This window comes from Puma concolor, chromosome D2 (assembly GCF_028749965.1).
Source record: "Puma concolor isolate L17-30 chromosome D2, mPumCon1.1.hap2, whole genome shotgun sequence".
In the NCBI taxonomy this organism is placed as follows: domain Eukaryota; kingdom Metazoa; phylum Chordata; class Mammalia; order Carnivora; family Felidae; genus Puma; species Puma concolor.
The window spans coordinates 20117695-20133426 of NC_141677.1; the positions used below are offsets into that span (position 1 = coordinate 20117695).

The 15732-nt window shown below is 50.7% G+C and overlaps 2 protein-coding genes across 8 annotated transcripts in view; one reads left to right on the forward strand and one right to left on the reverse strand.

The window, feature by feature from the left end:
* The window catches only part of LOC147575923 (liprin-alpha-1-like), a 547540-nt gene that overhangs the window by 352435 nt on the left and 179373 nt on the right, over positions 1-15732 (forward strand). The gene's annotated exons all lie outside the window — the stretch shown is intronic.
* The window catches only part of LOC147575926 (liprin-alpha-1-like), a 360673-nt gene that overhangs the window by 184778 nt on the left and 160163 nt on the right, over positions 1-15732 (reverse strand). For all 7 annotated transcript variants that reach the window (XR_015241603.1, XM_086679725.1, XM_086679724.1 and 4 more), the window contains 5 exons: positions 7172-7282; positions 6392-6529; positions 4724-4870; positions 3010-3144; positions 1351-1434 (listed from right to left, as the gene is read on the reverse strand). Coding sequence is in view for 6 of the 7 variants with exons in the window: in XM_086679725.1 (XP_086535851.1) it covers positions 1351-1434; positions 3010-3144; positions 4724-4870; positions 6392-6529; positions 7172-7282 (615 nt within the window). In the remaining variant the exon portion in view is untranslated. The remainder of the gene's footprint in view (positions 1-1350; positions 1435-3009; positions 3145-4723; positions 4871-6391; positions 6530-7171; positions 7283-15732) is intronic.

Below are 15732 nucleotides of genomic sequence, written 5' to 3' on the forward strand. Positions count from 1 at the left end.
GTTCCTACCGCATATCCTGAATTAACCCAAAACAGAAGCGGCGAGGACAGGCCGGCAGGATTCAGGGGCTCCTGCCGGGCGGAGGGCCGTGGGGTACGGAGTACACATGTGCCCTGCAGTCGGGGGGCCCAGGGAGGAGGAAGAGCCCACAGGACACACCCGCAGGCTAGGCAATGGACAGTCCCTCCAGGCTCGGGCTTCCTCACCTCCAAGCCACACCTGCTGGCACCTCTTTCCTTGGGAGCAGGCAACAGAAAGCACGACCACCACACCTCACACGCAGCAACGGCCGTCACTCGGAAAAGACCCTGGCCACCCCACAAGAAGGGATCAGCACCCAAGTATTTTTCAAGCAAAGCAGCTTAAAAGTGTCCTTGGAATTGTCTCAGTTATAATAGAATCCTTATCTCAACACCTGTCCCTCCAAACTACCATACAGTCCTAAAGGCAATGAAGTGCTTCTCTAAGTAGGTGAGGTGGAATTCCCGGCCCAAGAGGCTAGCGTCTGGTTGTGCTCGCTTGTGTGCATGTGTCATGGCGGGCTGGGGTCGGCCAACGCGAGCCGTCACGCTGGCATCAGAAGCTTCACTCCGCGGAAACTCATGTTTTATTCTCTGACCCTGAGGGCCAAGCACACGAGTGTCTGGTGTAAGTTAAGGGTGAGTGTTTTGAGTTTTCTGGTGAAAACAAAACCCGATGGCCTTGGATGGACGTCCCAAGTTGGGGAGGCGGCTGCCTGCTCTGTCTCCTGGGTGTTTCATGTTGACGTCCGACCAGCTCCCACAGGGAAAAATCTCAGGGGATTCAAGGGACACGGGCCTCCCTTTCGTCAAGGCTCGATGACGCTATTCCTCTTCTTAGGAACATCTACCCCGACCTGTGCCTTTACATCTCAAGTAGAAATTCAGGATGTGGGGACCAAGGTCAGGCCCGTGACCTGATTTCAGGACCTCGGTGTCATGTCCTAAGGAAGGAGACCCCTCCTCTAGGCTGCCCTACCCCAGGCCAGTACCTCCGCTTTGGCCAAGGGACACCCACGAGGTCCCGCGTCAACCGTGAGTAGCTGCTAACGAGCTGGTGGGCACAGTGGGCTGTGCGGGTGCCTCCACCCCTAGGCGGCACTGCCTACGGGGCCCCAGCGTCCAGAGAACATTGTCCACAGGCTAGCAGTGTTCACTAGCATCCAACTCGCACAAGAGTGCACTGTACCCCTGATGGGATCGAGAAGGGGCCTGGCGTCCACGTGGGGAGAAGTGGGAAACAAGGGACCACTCCCTACCCCCACACCCCCAGCCTGCGCCTCATCCTCAACCACCGCCAGGTGCGCGGCTGCTCCGCCCGGACACGTACCCGCTGCAGTTCTTGGTTCTTTTCCTCCAGCTGGGCCTCCATCTGGCGCAGCCTTTCCTCGATGTTGCCACCCCTCTGCTCGGCCTGCGGGCGACAGCAGGGTCAGAAGAGCTGGCTGCCCCACCACACACGCTGTGCCTACGCACGACATGCTGTGAGCGGCCTTCTGCCTGCTCACAGTCCCTACAGGCCTCATGCGTGCCAGTGGGAAGCAGTGGGCTTCCATGCTGGTGACCGGGGGTAGGCAATGGTCTCGTCCCCACCCCGGGTCCCGGATCCTTGGACGGTGCCTCGTCCCCCGGGAGACACCCCTGGCCACTCAGCACGGACAGGAGGAAGCAGCAAGCGGAAAGAGCAAACAGGCGTGCTGCCTTCCTAAGCTGGGAAGTTACTTCCAACAATTTAGCTTCCTCAGCAGCACACTGTCCAAAGACAAAGGGTCGGGCTACACGGCTGACCAGGGACAGGAGAGAGGACAGGTGAGAAAAGAAATGGAGACTTGACATGCAGATCACAAAGGAGGAGAGGCTCTGTTGGAGCCTGGGCCTGTGGGCGCCCAATGCCGCCTGCCCGACTTGATGGCAGCCTTGAGGGTCATTATCCCGTGACGAAACCACCCCCCTTCCCACTGGGACCCTCACTGCACTGGAACCGGTGACACAGAAGCACCGACAGGCTCCCTGCTACAGGTTCCCTCAGCCCAGGTTCCGGAAGGATGGACTGGCTGCCCAGTCATGGGCTCCCTCGTCCTGTGTGCATCACTCGATCCCAGCACCGCCCACATCATGTCTGGAAACTACCTCTTCAACTGCTGCCTTCCTCTGTGGGTGGTGAGGGCTGTGAGAACTGGGAGGGCAGGGACTGTGTCTGGCACGTTCCTCGACTCTATTTGTGGAACCTCCGAGTGAATTCCTTAAAGATTTATTTCTTACAGGGGTGTCTGGGTGGCTCAGTCAGTCGGGTTCTGACTCTTGGCTTCAGCTCAGGTCATGAACTCAAGGTTTGGGGCTTCGAGCCTTGTGTCAGGCTCTGTGCTGATAGCATGGAGCCTACTTGGCATTCTATCTCCTTCTTTCTGCCCCTCTCCTGCTCATGTATGTGCCCAGGCTCGCTCTCTCTCTCTCTCTCTCTGTCTCAAAATAAATGAACATTTAAGAATTTTTTAAATAAAAAAACGATTGTGTTTGAAAGAGGATAGGATTTTCTCATTTCTCGGAAAAATTCTATGCTTTTTTTGTTTTTGTTTTTTTTTTTTCCTTCGGTAAGCTCTACACCCAATGGGGAGCTCAGACTCATGACCCTGAGATCAAGAGTCCCAAGCTCCACTGACTGAGCCGGCCAGGCACCCCTGTCCTTCTCTTGCCCAAGGCTACTATCTTGAGCTTTGAGTCGCTGACTTAACTCTGAAAAGCAGTGAGTCTTAGATGCAGCCAACGGCAAACTGCACACGTCGGACAAAACCGGAGGGAACAAAACTGGGGATGATGCCTGCCGTTTGAAAAGCATTCCAATGTCAGACAAAGAAGCACCGAAAACAGATCTCAGCTGGTTCGCGGACTTTGGCACGCCGACGTTACCGGTGAGAAATGAGATACAAGAACGGACCGCCATGAAGTTGACATTCCCACCATGGGACCCAGAAGGAAACGGGGGCCCCACCTTGCAGAGGGTGGCCACCCTCTGGGCCGGCTCGGCTTCCACCTCGGGCAGCGACTTGGCCTTCCTCGGGGTCTGCTGCAGCTTCCGCTCCGCCACCTCCAGGCGCTCTTGCAACTGGCGGTTTTGATCCGCAGTCTAGGAAATGAAGGCAAAGCATCAAAGTGTAGCAAGTCTTCTCTCCGTTTCCATTTTTAATAAAGTGAAACAAAATCTAAATGCAGAGATCTACTGTTAGTTCTGACTGAAGCCAACAGTTTGGTAGGTGCTTCAGAGTAAACCTTTCCTTTCTGCGAGGAGTCACCCACTGCCTTGGTCCTCCGTTCGCTACGCAAAACATGTCTTGCCAAACTCTTTGCTCTTCTTCACTATCTTCAAAGAAGTCTTTCCAAAGACAAAGTTCCCACACATTAAAGAAAACCCATCTTCTGGAGGAGCTTGCTCGCTCTTCCTGACCAGTTAAGGAGAGAAGGGTTCGGTCCTAACCCTTCGTAAACATATTTATACTGGGGTCCGAGGGCTCGCTACATAGGACATTCTGAGGTGGGCACATCAGCCAGCACAGAGCTTCTGAGAGCATGCCTGATGCCAGTTGAGTTCTTTTTGGAAGTGTACCATTATTCAACAAAAACACTCTCCCTCTTGACCAAAAACGTGGAAAACTTCAACGTGGAAAACTTAGACACGAGATTTTTTGTTAAAGGACTTTTAGGGAAGCCGAGGTGGCTCAGTCAGTTAAGCGTCCACCTTCGGCTCAGGTCATGATCTCATAGCTCATGGGGTCAACCCCGCCTCGTGCTCTGTGCTGACAGCTCAGAGCCTGGAGCCTGCTTTGGATTCTGTGTCTCCCTCTCTCCCTCTCTTGCCCTCCACTGCTCATGCTCGCTCTCTCTCTCTCTCTCTCTCTCACTCTGGCTCCCTTTCTCAAAAATAAATAAGCATTAAAAATATATAAAGTCATTTTAAAAATCATGTATAAGGTGAGGTTTTTGCAAGGTTAACGTGTGTTCCCACAGACTCCTTCCATCTTCTGTGTGCATATAGCTCTGTGTGTATATACAGACCACGTATCATGCTTTCAAACCCTCCAAAATAAATCACATGCTGTACACATAGTATTTCGTCATCTGCCCTTTACACTCATGATTTGGAACATGTTACGTGCTCTCAAACAGCATTCCTCCATGTCATTTTAATGGCTTCCTAGTATTTCACTTTGATTATCATTTTGGGTCGACTGACGCATTTGACAAACACACCAGACAAAGCTCACTCTGTTTCCAAGAAGCTGGATGTGGTTTTCCTGTTCAATGCCGGATGACCTGAGACAACCAAGGAAGAGACGTGCTGCTTCCCAAAACACAGGGTCTCACATCCTCACGCCAGACTGTGCTTCTGCACCTGCCATTCCCCCCGATCTCAGGTACTACCCAAAATGGCCAGCTGCCTACACATTCCCGGCCACTCCCTGCTCCTTTGGAAACAGTGCTGACAGGCAACAGAGTAACGTGCATGTAAGACAAGACAAAGAAGGAATCAAGGAGGGGAGCCCCATAACATGCTTCCATAAAATTCGAAAGAATTAAACCCTGGACGTTGAAGTAACCCCGCTGGTCAACACAAGTTTCTAAGATCCTAAAACCTTGCCATTGACACTTGGTCCTTAACTTGACTTGTAATTAATAAAAGTGGAATGAAGTCCAACGAAACCAACGACCTGTCGATGCAGAGAGTCCTTCTTTGCCATCTCGTTTTCAAGTTTCTCCTTGAGGTCGTGCAGAGAGGTGGCTTTGTGCTGTGCCCTGAGGCAGCGCTTCTCAAGGGTAGTGATCCTGTCTTGCATGTCTTCCTTCTGGGCCATGGCCTACAGCAGGTATTTCAGAGGGAAAACAGGGAACGAATTAGCGTACGACACATTAACACACTCCAGACACAAAACCCGGGCGAAATCCTCATTTTCCAAACAAACAGAAAAGTAGCATCCTCGGGGCACCTGGGTGGCTCAGCCGGTGTCGCTCTGTGAGTTGGCGCCCCGCGTCAGGCTCTGTGCCGACAGTGCGGAGGCTGCTCGGGATTCTGACCAGTTACCCAGGCTTATTCTTTCCCATGTGTTCAAAGACAAACGGATAAGAAAGTCTCCCGGAAGTCACAACCTCGGTTGCCTCCGGACACCGTTGAGCTTTCCACAGAACAGCGACTTGCCTCTGGAGGCACACACCATGAGACAACCATCCTTTTTCCCGGGGAAAAGGCGGATGAAATCTCATCCAATTACCACAAAGTTGAAGCAGCAGTGGTAACAAATGGAAGCCAAACTCCACCTTTCATATAACTGGAAGTCATCTTCTATAGCCTAACCCTGTAACAACATTGTATCCCATGGTATCTGACACTGCAAATGGAACCAGAACGTCCTGCCCTGCGTTTCTTGTCCAACACCCGAAAGATTCCTCTTCCAGCCCTCCGTGTTTCCTAAGCAATTTATGTCAGCAGTCTCAAGAGTGAAAGTGATGAGTCCTAAGAAAGGATTTTCTAAATTCTCTGCACATTGAACTCTGCTGAGGGGTCTCTCCCCACCTCTGCCAAACAACAACTTCACTGAACAGGTTCTATAATTTCTGCAAATACTTTTGTTTTAAATTCCGACCCGATCTCACCCACACTAAGGTACTAAACAGACTGCTCGTGCACTTACACCCTCGAGGGTCTGACAGGGTCTTCCCGAGGTGGCACTGCTGGGCTGGGGGTGGGGTGTGCGGGGACTGTCCGCAAAGGGCAGCTCACAGTGACAGGAGGAGGCACAGAGAAACCATCCTACCCTTACTAGTCCTCTGTGACAATGATCAGATTCCCATCGACGACCACACGTGCAGAAGCGGCCGCACTCCTCCATGACCTTACACCAGGACCAGCGGGCTACCCCTCGCTCACTCTGACCGTCACGACCAGGAGCACGGAACCCCTGGGAGGAGGGCAGGGCGGCAGAGGCGGCCGTGACGGCCCCTGGCAGAGCCGCCCCCGCAAGGTCGTGCCCCCGGAAACGCCCTGGCAGCACCACGCTGGTTCCTACGTGCCGAGTGTGTTCCCAAAATGGACCGAGAGCACGGCATGGGCCAAGCTCAGGTGGCCCACACGCCACACCCGAGGCCACTCCGCCGCCTGCCCGCCAGGCCTCGGCAGGGGAGAGCCCAGGGAGGACAGATTCCACCACGCAGATGGGGAGGCAGCCCGCCCAGGCCCCGGAGTCACGTCCCGTTCTGCTGCTACTTCTACCAAACTCCAAACGTTCAAAACCCGTGGGAGACGAAGGACACACTGGGCAAGGCCGAACCAAACACCCCACGTTTGGCTCGACGACGGCGTGGCCATTTCAACTGACACTCACTTCACGGACATCTCTTTGTAATATGGTGTTCATTGCTTCAGAAAGGATGAGGTCTTTCCTGGAGATGTCTAGGTCCTCTTCCAGCTTGGCCACGAGAGTGCACAGGGTAGCCAGGAGCTCTTTCATCTGGCTCTGCACCTTTGAAACTCAGAAAGGGAAGCAACATGTGAGGGCCCCCACTGCTAGTCTTCATACGTTGTTTTAAAAACAATGGATAAAAAGGAAACCCCCTCCAATCAAATCCTGGCGTGATGTCTGGAGCTGAACTCTGCGAGTGGCCCCTAATTCTTCTTCTACGAAACTACACCCCTCCAGTGCCACACGTAACTGCTCTCTCACCTGGAAACAAAGGGATTGAGTTGGTACACAGAGGTGTTTCATTAGTCCTTACTATACAGTTACCCTAAGATCCCCTTCGCCTCAAATGACATGACAGAATGCTGGTAAGGTTTTTCACGGATGCTCCTGTTCACAGACTTGCTTGTTAACCGCTTTCAATTTTACATCGGAGACAAATCTTCCCCCAAATAAATTACATTATGCAATTTGTACTAGCCAATCGATACACACAACATTTCCACCAACTACTGCTTTTTAACCATACAGACCTGTCTTCTTACAAGAATTCAAGAAGATGAAAAGGAAACCCCAGTCACACAAACACACAAAGTGTGCCTAGAACACACAGCATGTGCACAAATTGAGAACCGCCGTGGCTAGGCACACCGTTTCAGCCTCGGTTTTGTCCTTCTCCAATATGCAGTTGAGGACCTTGAGCACCTCCGCCTCACTGGACACGCCGGCCGGAGTCTTCGCCTGTCGCCGTATGACTGTTTTTTGAAGAGCTCTCTCGTGCCTGGAGACGAGGAACTCCAAATGTTCCAGCAGCAGCTGGCGGGAGAGGCAAAAGGAAAACCGTGTTTCAAGAACACCTTCAATTCCGGGCCTCAAGTTCACCAAATGCAAAACCAAGTCTGAATCCCTTCAATTCAGTTCCCAGGTAGGGAGCCGTCCCCGCCAATGTGTTAAAAGAGCCTTACTCCTCCTCACGGATCAAACAAGGTTTGAGAACAATAGGTCCCAGCCAACTCCACGGGGACATTGCGGACAAGGGGAGTGAATGGTGTCCCGTGTTTGAAGACACTGGCAGTGCGCCTACTGACCCTGGTGTTGTTTCTCTCCGCCTTCAGGTTGGCGATCTCCTCCTCTCTCTGCACGAGCTGCTCCCTGCAGGTGTGGAGCTCTGCAGCGAGAGCTGCACACTCCTGGGGTCGGAGAGGGGACAAAAGTGGAGAGACACAGGGGGTCTTTACCAGAGCACACCAGGCCTCCGTGGCCCTCCAGAGGCCCAGCACCCACCGCCCTCAAGTAGCATCACACACACCAGTCCCCTCCTCACCACCCACAGGAGTCCCGGGGATTTTCGGAGGGACCGACACTCAAGGGGACGGACATTTTCAGGTGCCTGGCAGGTCTAGGACTCAGGAACTCTGCTGACTCGGGAGCAAGCGGCCGAGAAGCCTCCTGCCCATCCGCAGCCTCTGGCCTCGTCTGCCAAGCAGGCTTGTGGAGCGGCAGTGGGGAAAGGCTGACGGTACTCAAAAGCTGCTGTCTTAGCCTGAACCCCTGGCTCAATCAGACTCAACCACACCCAATGGACTTTTCAAAAATGATGGTAGGACTCTTGACGAAAGGGCGAGTTTACGACTTCTTTCCTTAGTCAAGCAGGAAATATTATGGAGGAAGGGTTTCTGAGGAGAGTGATGCCAGGGCCCACCACCCCGCGTGGGGCTTCTCTCACGCCAATACTGAGCGCCCGCCCAGGACATGGCGTACAGGTGGGCTCCAAGGAGGTGGACGCACACTCTCCAGTCAGTCGAGCGCAGAGCCCGGTGCAGGGCTCAATCCCTGAACCATGACATCATGACCTGAGCTGAAACCAAGAGTCAGACGCTTAATGCCCTGAGACACCCAGGCGCCCCAGAGCTTTTGTCTCTGTAGGACAAACGAGGGGATAAACGTTCACTTAACAACTGACATTCCAAATAAGGAGAGTTGTTGATTTCAGCAATTCTGGAAAATCCAAGTACAAACTGGTGACATACTTCAATTTCTTTCATAAAGTAGCCCTTTCCAAATCAACGGGAATGTTACCACAGAACTGACCACGTTCCTTGCAATCTGACTTGACAAGGTGAACCCACAGAAGCCTATCTGATCCTTGATGTAGGACTGTGCAGGCCCGTTTCTATGTGGGGATTTTTGTTCCAATAAATGCATTGGAAACTCTTCTGGAGGTGTGTGACATTTGGAAAGACTGGCAGATGAGCTGAGCAGCTACGAAGTATCAAACCTAGTAAGTAAAAGGGAGGCCACGAGTGCATGAAATATACGCAGATACTAGGCTATTAGAGCATTTCCTCCCCGAAAACATACACAAACCTACTCTGACAAGATAAAACGTATCATTTTGCACACAGAAACTGACCGTACCTACATGGTGCCATTTGCAGTCAAGAGAAAGGCAAACAAATGTGGAGACGCAGGATTAAGTCCTAACCGCATAACACGAGCTGTAGCAGACGCTGTCCTCTGGGGGAAGTGTGCACCACCTCCTGTTGCTCTTGAGGTCCCCTCAGGTGTTGCACGAATCCACGAATCTGCTACTCAGCTCTTGGTAAGCACTTCCTTTCTCCAGTACATCAAGCACCACAGGAGAAGTGATTTCTCAGGGTTCCTGCGTCATTTTCACCGCGTTAAGGGCAATACCATGAACCTTAATTACAGCCTGGGACCCGTTCGAAGTGTGCCCAGGGATGCCGGACGTGCTCCCGCGATGCAGAGAAGACTCATGGTGTGACAAGAAAAGGCTGAATGGCCTGACATGTACTGAGGTCCACAGCTGCAGCTGCCAGCCGGCCAGCGTGAGGACCACGGAGGCACAAAGAAAGGGAAAGTCTCGAAGCTCTCTCCCTGCGGCGACCCCAGCACATGCAAAAACCTGGTGCTACTGGTGAGACATCTTTGTGTCTGGTGCGGAAGATGTGGCATCTCTGTGGATGTAGGACTGCTGTGAGACGGGCACACCTGCCGACGCAACTCAAACTGCAAGACAAGTGAAGACCTGACATCACGACGTAAGGCAGAAGGAAGGGAAGGATCGAAAACTGGCACATTTCAATGCAGGCACAGGATGGCTTGGTGATTTTAGAAAGGGGTTTGGCTTTGAAAATGGTCCAGACGCTAGGAGAAGCAGCTTCCACCACGAAGAAGAAGGACACAGTTTCCCAGACGCCCCAGAGAAGATTGCAGAGAAGCAGGAACTACCATCCACCGCATGTCAACCACTCCAACGCAAAAAGTGAAAACCCAAGAAAATCAGTTGAGGAGACCATGGCTGCCTGCACGGGTTTTTCATGCAGCAGGAGGTGCCCTGTCGGGGGGAAAATGCCACAAACGACATTTATTCACGAGAAAGACAAGTGAGCACCAAGATGTTGGGTAGGAAGGGGTGAAGCAGCTACCGAATGAGCGGCTACAGGTGGGGGTGTGAGCAGGGCGGCTGGCCCTGTGTAGGAAGCTCACCCCAGGGTCCTGAAGGCAACAAGTGCCAGTGGCCAGTGGTCTGGCTGCACAACCAGAGCCCTTGCCCTGGGGCAGTTCCATCCCGGCTCTGTCCCTCAACTCAGGAAGTACACTGAAAGCAAGGGACTGTCCTCCAAAGTTCTTCTGACATTGGACAATGTCCTGGCCACCCAGAACCCCACGGGTCACCACCAAACGTGTCTTGGCGGCTCACTCGCTCCGGAGCGCAGCGGGTCTAAGTGAGCCTGCGGACCAGGGGCCACGAGGACCTGTGAGGTTCATGACACAGGCACGTTACAAGAAGGACAGTCAATGCTACCAAAGAGAACCGCCACAGAGGGAACATTATGAAAGTCAGGAAGATGCCAAGGGACGTTACAAAAAACTCTGGGGAAACCGTCAAGCCCAACACAATCAAGAAATCCCTGCTAGAGATGACTGTCCATACGACGTGCGTGATTTCCAGGACCTATGACACAGCCAATCAGGAAACTCATGAATGACACTGTGCATATGGCAAAAAGAAAAAAAAAGAAAAAGAAAAAGAAAAAGAAAGAGAAAAAGAAAAAGAAAAAGAGTTGGGGGATGCAGGGATTCAAAATGCGTATCCTACAGAAGGTCACGAGCACAGAGAAAAGCCCAGAGGAGGTCACAGAAGAAGACAGCACAGAGAGGAGATCTGGTGAAGCAGACGGAGGGCGAGGAAGGCGGGACGGAAGTGTCATCGCTGGAAAGCACGCTGCCACCAGGAGTGATCCGGCAGAGTCTCGGCTCCTTTCCCACATGGACCCTTCCATGACAAGGGCGCTGGGACTAAAGCCAGCCAGCCGTCTATGGAAACACTGGCCAGGAACAGAAAGGCCCTTCTGGAAAGCTGCACAGACAGTGCCCGCCTCCACCCCCATACCGCCAGGCCCCAAGGCCCAAGACAGCCCCATCTAGCGGGTCCCCCCCACCCCATGCATGTCTGCATATCAGCACATTTGTGAGGACCCACCCCCACTTTCCAGACAGCAAATCCTCACCAAGGTGCTCAGTGAACCACTTCGCCTGCCATGCACACGTCTGTGCGTGAAAATCGAGGGAGCATGCAGCCAGGCCACCCGGGACGCATGTGTGTCACCACCACCTAAGCGTTCATCAGGAGGAACGTCGTGTGCGAGACTTGTGTGCACTTGGACAGCCTATCCTCACACGGGCATAAGGGCAGTAAGATCTGACATAAAGACAGGCAAGCTCCACGCCACAGGACCCACGGCCCAGCAGGGAGAGGGAAGAGCAGGAGAGAGGCAAAGCCATCTCCCTGGCTTCTGACCACCGGACCAGGGAGCAAGCTGCTCTGTTCCCAGGAGGAGGCACAGGTGGGGGGGGCAGGGTGGTGGCCCGTGTGGAACTCAAAGAGCCCACAGTCCGCCCAGATGGAGCTTCACTACGAGGTGCTTGGAAAGGCGTCCGGGAGACAGAGTGGCGTGCATGAAGGAGAACACAGGGCAGCCGGACCTCCCAAGGAAAACCGCCTCCCCGAGTCTGACCCACGCCGACCCATGGCACAAAACGGCCATCCTGCAGCCGCACTGTGCACACGTTCCCCCTATTCCACCGAACCACACACTCCCATGCCCTTCTATTGCTCTCCGTAAAACCGCATACGTCTCTGGGCGAGGTAACTGCAGCACATAGGGTTCAGCACCTAATACCGTGCCTGCCATGCACTCCAGAACAGGTGAATACTTTAGTGTACGCCCTGTACCCACACACGTAAAATTACACACGCTGCTTTTAAACATTACGCAGTTCTGTAAAGGATATAAAGACGCACACTGTCCTGTGCTTTATGTGATGGGTGATGTGAGGGGCTTGTACCTGTTGCCTAAAACACGAATCTTAGAGCTCAACCCACACATTAGAAGGAGCCACTCTACCCAATGACGTCTACACTGCATCCATTCTTGTCTCCTCCCCCAACCCACTATCCACACAGAACCAGCACCAGCTTTCAAAACATTCAAATCCATCATGCCAGTCCTTCCCCCTGAGGACACAACGACCCCAGGCCCTTATCGGAAAACCCAACTCCTTACGGGGTAGGTTCCGTCCCAACGCCAGCTGCCTGGTGCCTCACCTGGCTCCGCTTCCGCTTCCATCGCTCACAACAAAGCCAAGCTCCTCCTTGACCCCGGCCTTTGGCCTCGGAGTCAGACTGCTGGGAGAGTGCTCGGTCAGCCTCAGCTCCCGAGCGACCTCTCCGGAAAAGGCCTTTCCGGAACCACAGTGCGCAAGTCAGCGACATTTGCTCCTAACCCCTTCACTCGCCCAGATACACTCTTCTCAGATGTGCCTCCACCACCCTCTCCGAGGAGCACAGCAGCCAGAGCCTGGCGACCACAATGGTGCAGAGTCACAAAAGGGCTCAACAAGGGTGGGTGGTTGTGTCTCTGCAGATGATTCGGGTGCACCAACACAGAAGCCCTTTTTGTGGGGGCTACACCGTACACATACAGACATCATAAGGACTCTAAACCCGTATCTTTCTATAATAACACTGAATGTAAATGGACCAAATGCGCCAACCAAAAGACACAGGGTATCAGAATGGATAGAAAAAACAAGACCCATCTATTTGCTGTCTACAAGAGACTCATTTTAGCCCTGAGGACACCTGTAGATGGAGAGTGAGGGGATGGAGAACTAGTTATCATGCTACTGGAAGCCAAAAGAAAGCTGGAGTAGCCATACTTGTATCAGACAAACTAGACTTTCAATCAAAGGCTGTAACAAGAGCTGAAGAAGGGCATTTGAGAATAATTACAGGGCCTATCCATCAGGAAGAGCTAACAATTATAAATGTCTATGCGCCGAATACAGGAGCCCCCAAATATAGAAAACAATTCCTCATAAACATGAGCAGCCTTATTGATAAGAACGTGGTCATTGCAGGGGACTTTAACACTCCACTGACAGAAATGGATAGATCATCTAGACACACGGTCAATAAAGAAACAAGGGCCCTGAAGGATACATTGGATCAGACGGACTTGACACATATATTTAGAACTCTGCATCCCAAAGCAACAGAATATACTTTCTTCTGGAGTGCACATGGAACTTTCTCCAAGATACGTCATATACTGGGTCACAAAGCAGCCCTTCATAAGTATACAAGAATTGAAATTATACCATGCATACTTTCAGACCACAAGGCTGTGAAGCTTGAAATGAACCACAGGAAAAAGTCTGGAACACCTCCCAAAGCATGGAGGTTCAAGAACACCCTACTAACGAATGAGTGGGTCAACCAGGCAATTAGAGAAGAAATTGAAAGATACATGGAAACAAACGAAAATGAAAATACAACAATCCAAACGCTTTGGGATGCAGCGAAGGCAGTCCTGAGAGGAAAATACATTGCACTCCAGGCCTATCTCCAGAAACAAGAGAAATCCCAAATACAAAATCTAACAGCACACCTAAAGGAAATAGAAGCAGAACAGCAAAGGCAGCCTAAACCCAGCAGAAGAGGAGAAATAAGAAAGAGCAGAGCAGAAATAAACAATATAGAATCTAAAAAAAACCGGAGAGCAGATCAACGAAACCAAGAGTTGGTTTTTTGAAAAGAAAAACAAAATTGACAAACCTCTAGCCAGGCTTCTCAAAAAGAAAAGGGAGATGACCCAAATAGATAAAATCATGAATGAAAATGGAATTATTACAACCAACCCCTCAGAGATACAAACAATTCTCAGGGAATACTATGAAAGATTATATGCCAACAAATTGGACAACCTGGAAGAAATGGACAAATTCCTAAACACGCACACTCTTCCAAAACTCAATCAGGAGGAAAGAGAAAGCTTGAACAGACCCATCACCAGCGAAGAAATTGAATCGGTTATCAAAAATCTCCCAACAAATAAGAGTCCAGGACCAGATGGCTTCCCAGGGGAGTTCTACCAGACGTTTAAAGCAGAGATAATACCTATCCTTCTCAAGCTATTCCAAGAAATAGAAAGGGAAGGAAAACTTCCAGACTCATTCTATGAAGCCAGTATCACTTTGATGCCTAAACCAGACAGAGACCCACTAAACAAAGAGAACTACAGGCCAATATCCCTGATGAATATAGATGCAAAAATTCTCAATAAGATACTAGCAAATCGAATTCAACAGCATATAAAAAGAATTACCCACCATGAGCACGTGGGATTCATTCCTGGGATGCAGGGCTGGTTCAACGTTCGCAAATCAATCAACGTGATACATCACAGTAAGAAAAGAAAAGATAAGAACCACGTGAGCCTGTCAAGCGATGCAGAAAAGGCCTTTGACAAAATTCAGCACCCTTTCTTAATAAAAACCCTTGAGAAAGTCGGGATAGAAGGAACATACTTAAAGATCGTAAAAGCTATGTCTGAAAAGCCCACAGCTAACATCATCCTCAATGGGGAAAAACTGAGAGCTTTTTCCCTGAGATCAGGAACGCGACGGGGATGCCCACTCTCACCGCTGTTGTTTAACATAGTGTTGGAAGTTCTAGCATCAGCAATCAGACAACAAAAGGAAATCAAAGGCACCCAAATTGGCAAAGATGAAATCAAGCTTTCCCTTTTTGCAGATGACATGATCCTATACATGGAAAATCTGACAGACTCCCCCAAAAGTCTGCTAGGCCTGATACATGAATTCAGCAAAGTTGCAGGACACAAAATCAATGTACAGAAATCAGTTGCATTCTTATACACTAACAATGAAGCAACAGAAAGACAAAGAAACTGATCCCATTTACAACTGCACCAAGAAGCATAAAATACCTAGGAATAACTCTAACCAAAGATGTAAAAGATCTGTATGCTGAAAACTATAGAAAGCTTATGAAGGTAATTGAAGAAGATATGAAGAAATGGAAAGACATTCCGTGCTCACGGATTGGAAGAATAAATATTGTCAAAATGTCAATACTACCCAAAGCTATCTACACATTCAAGGCAATCCCAATCAAAACTGCACCAGCATTCTTCTCGAAACTAGAACAAGCAATCCTAAAATTCATATGGAACCACAAAAGGCCCCGAATGGCCAAAGTAATTTTGAAGAAGAAGACCAAAGCAGGAGGCATCACAATCCCAGACTTTAGCCTCAACTGCAAAGCTGTCATCATGAAGACAGCATGGTATTGGCACAAACACAGACACATAGACCGATGGAATAGAATAGAAACCCCAGAACTAGACCCACAAACGTATGGCCAACTCATCTCTGACAAAGCAGGAAAGAACATCCAATGGAAAAAAGACAGTCTCTGTAACAAATGGTGCTGGGAGAACTGGACAGCAACATGCAGAAGGTTGAAACTAGACCACTTTCTCACACCATTCACAAAAATAAACTCAACATGGATAAAGGACCTGAATGTGAGACAGGAAACCATCAAAACCCTAGAGAGGAAAGCAGGAAAAGACCTCTCTGACCTCAGCCGTAGCTATCTCTTACTCGACACATCCCCAAAGGCAAGGGAATTAAAAGCAAAAATGAATTACTGGGACCTTATGAAGATAAAAAGCTTCTGCACAGCAAAGGAAACAACCAACAACACTAAAAGGCAAACAACGGAATGGGAAAAGATATTTGCAAATGACATATCGGACAAAGGGCTAGTATCCAAAATCTATAAAGCGCTCACCAAACTCCACACCCAAAAAACAAATAACCCAGTGAACAAATGGGCAGAAAACATGAATAGACACTTCTCTGAAGAAGAC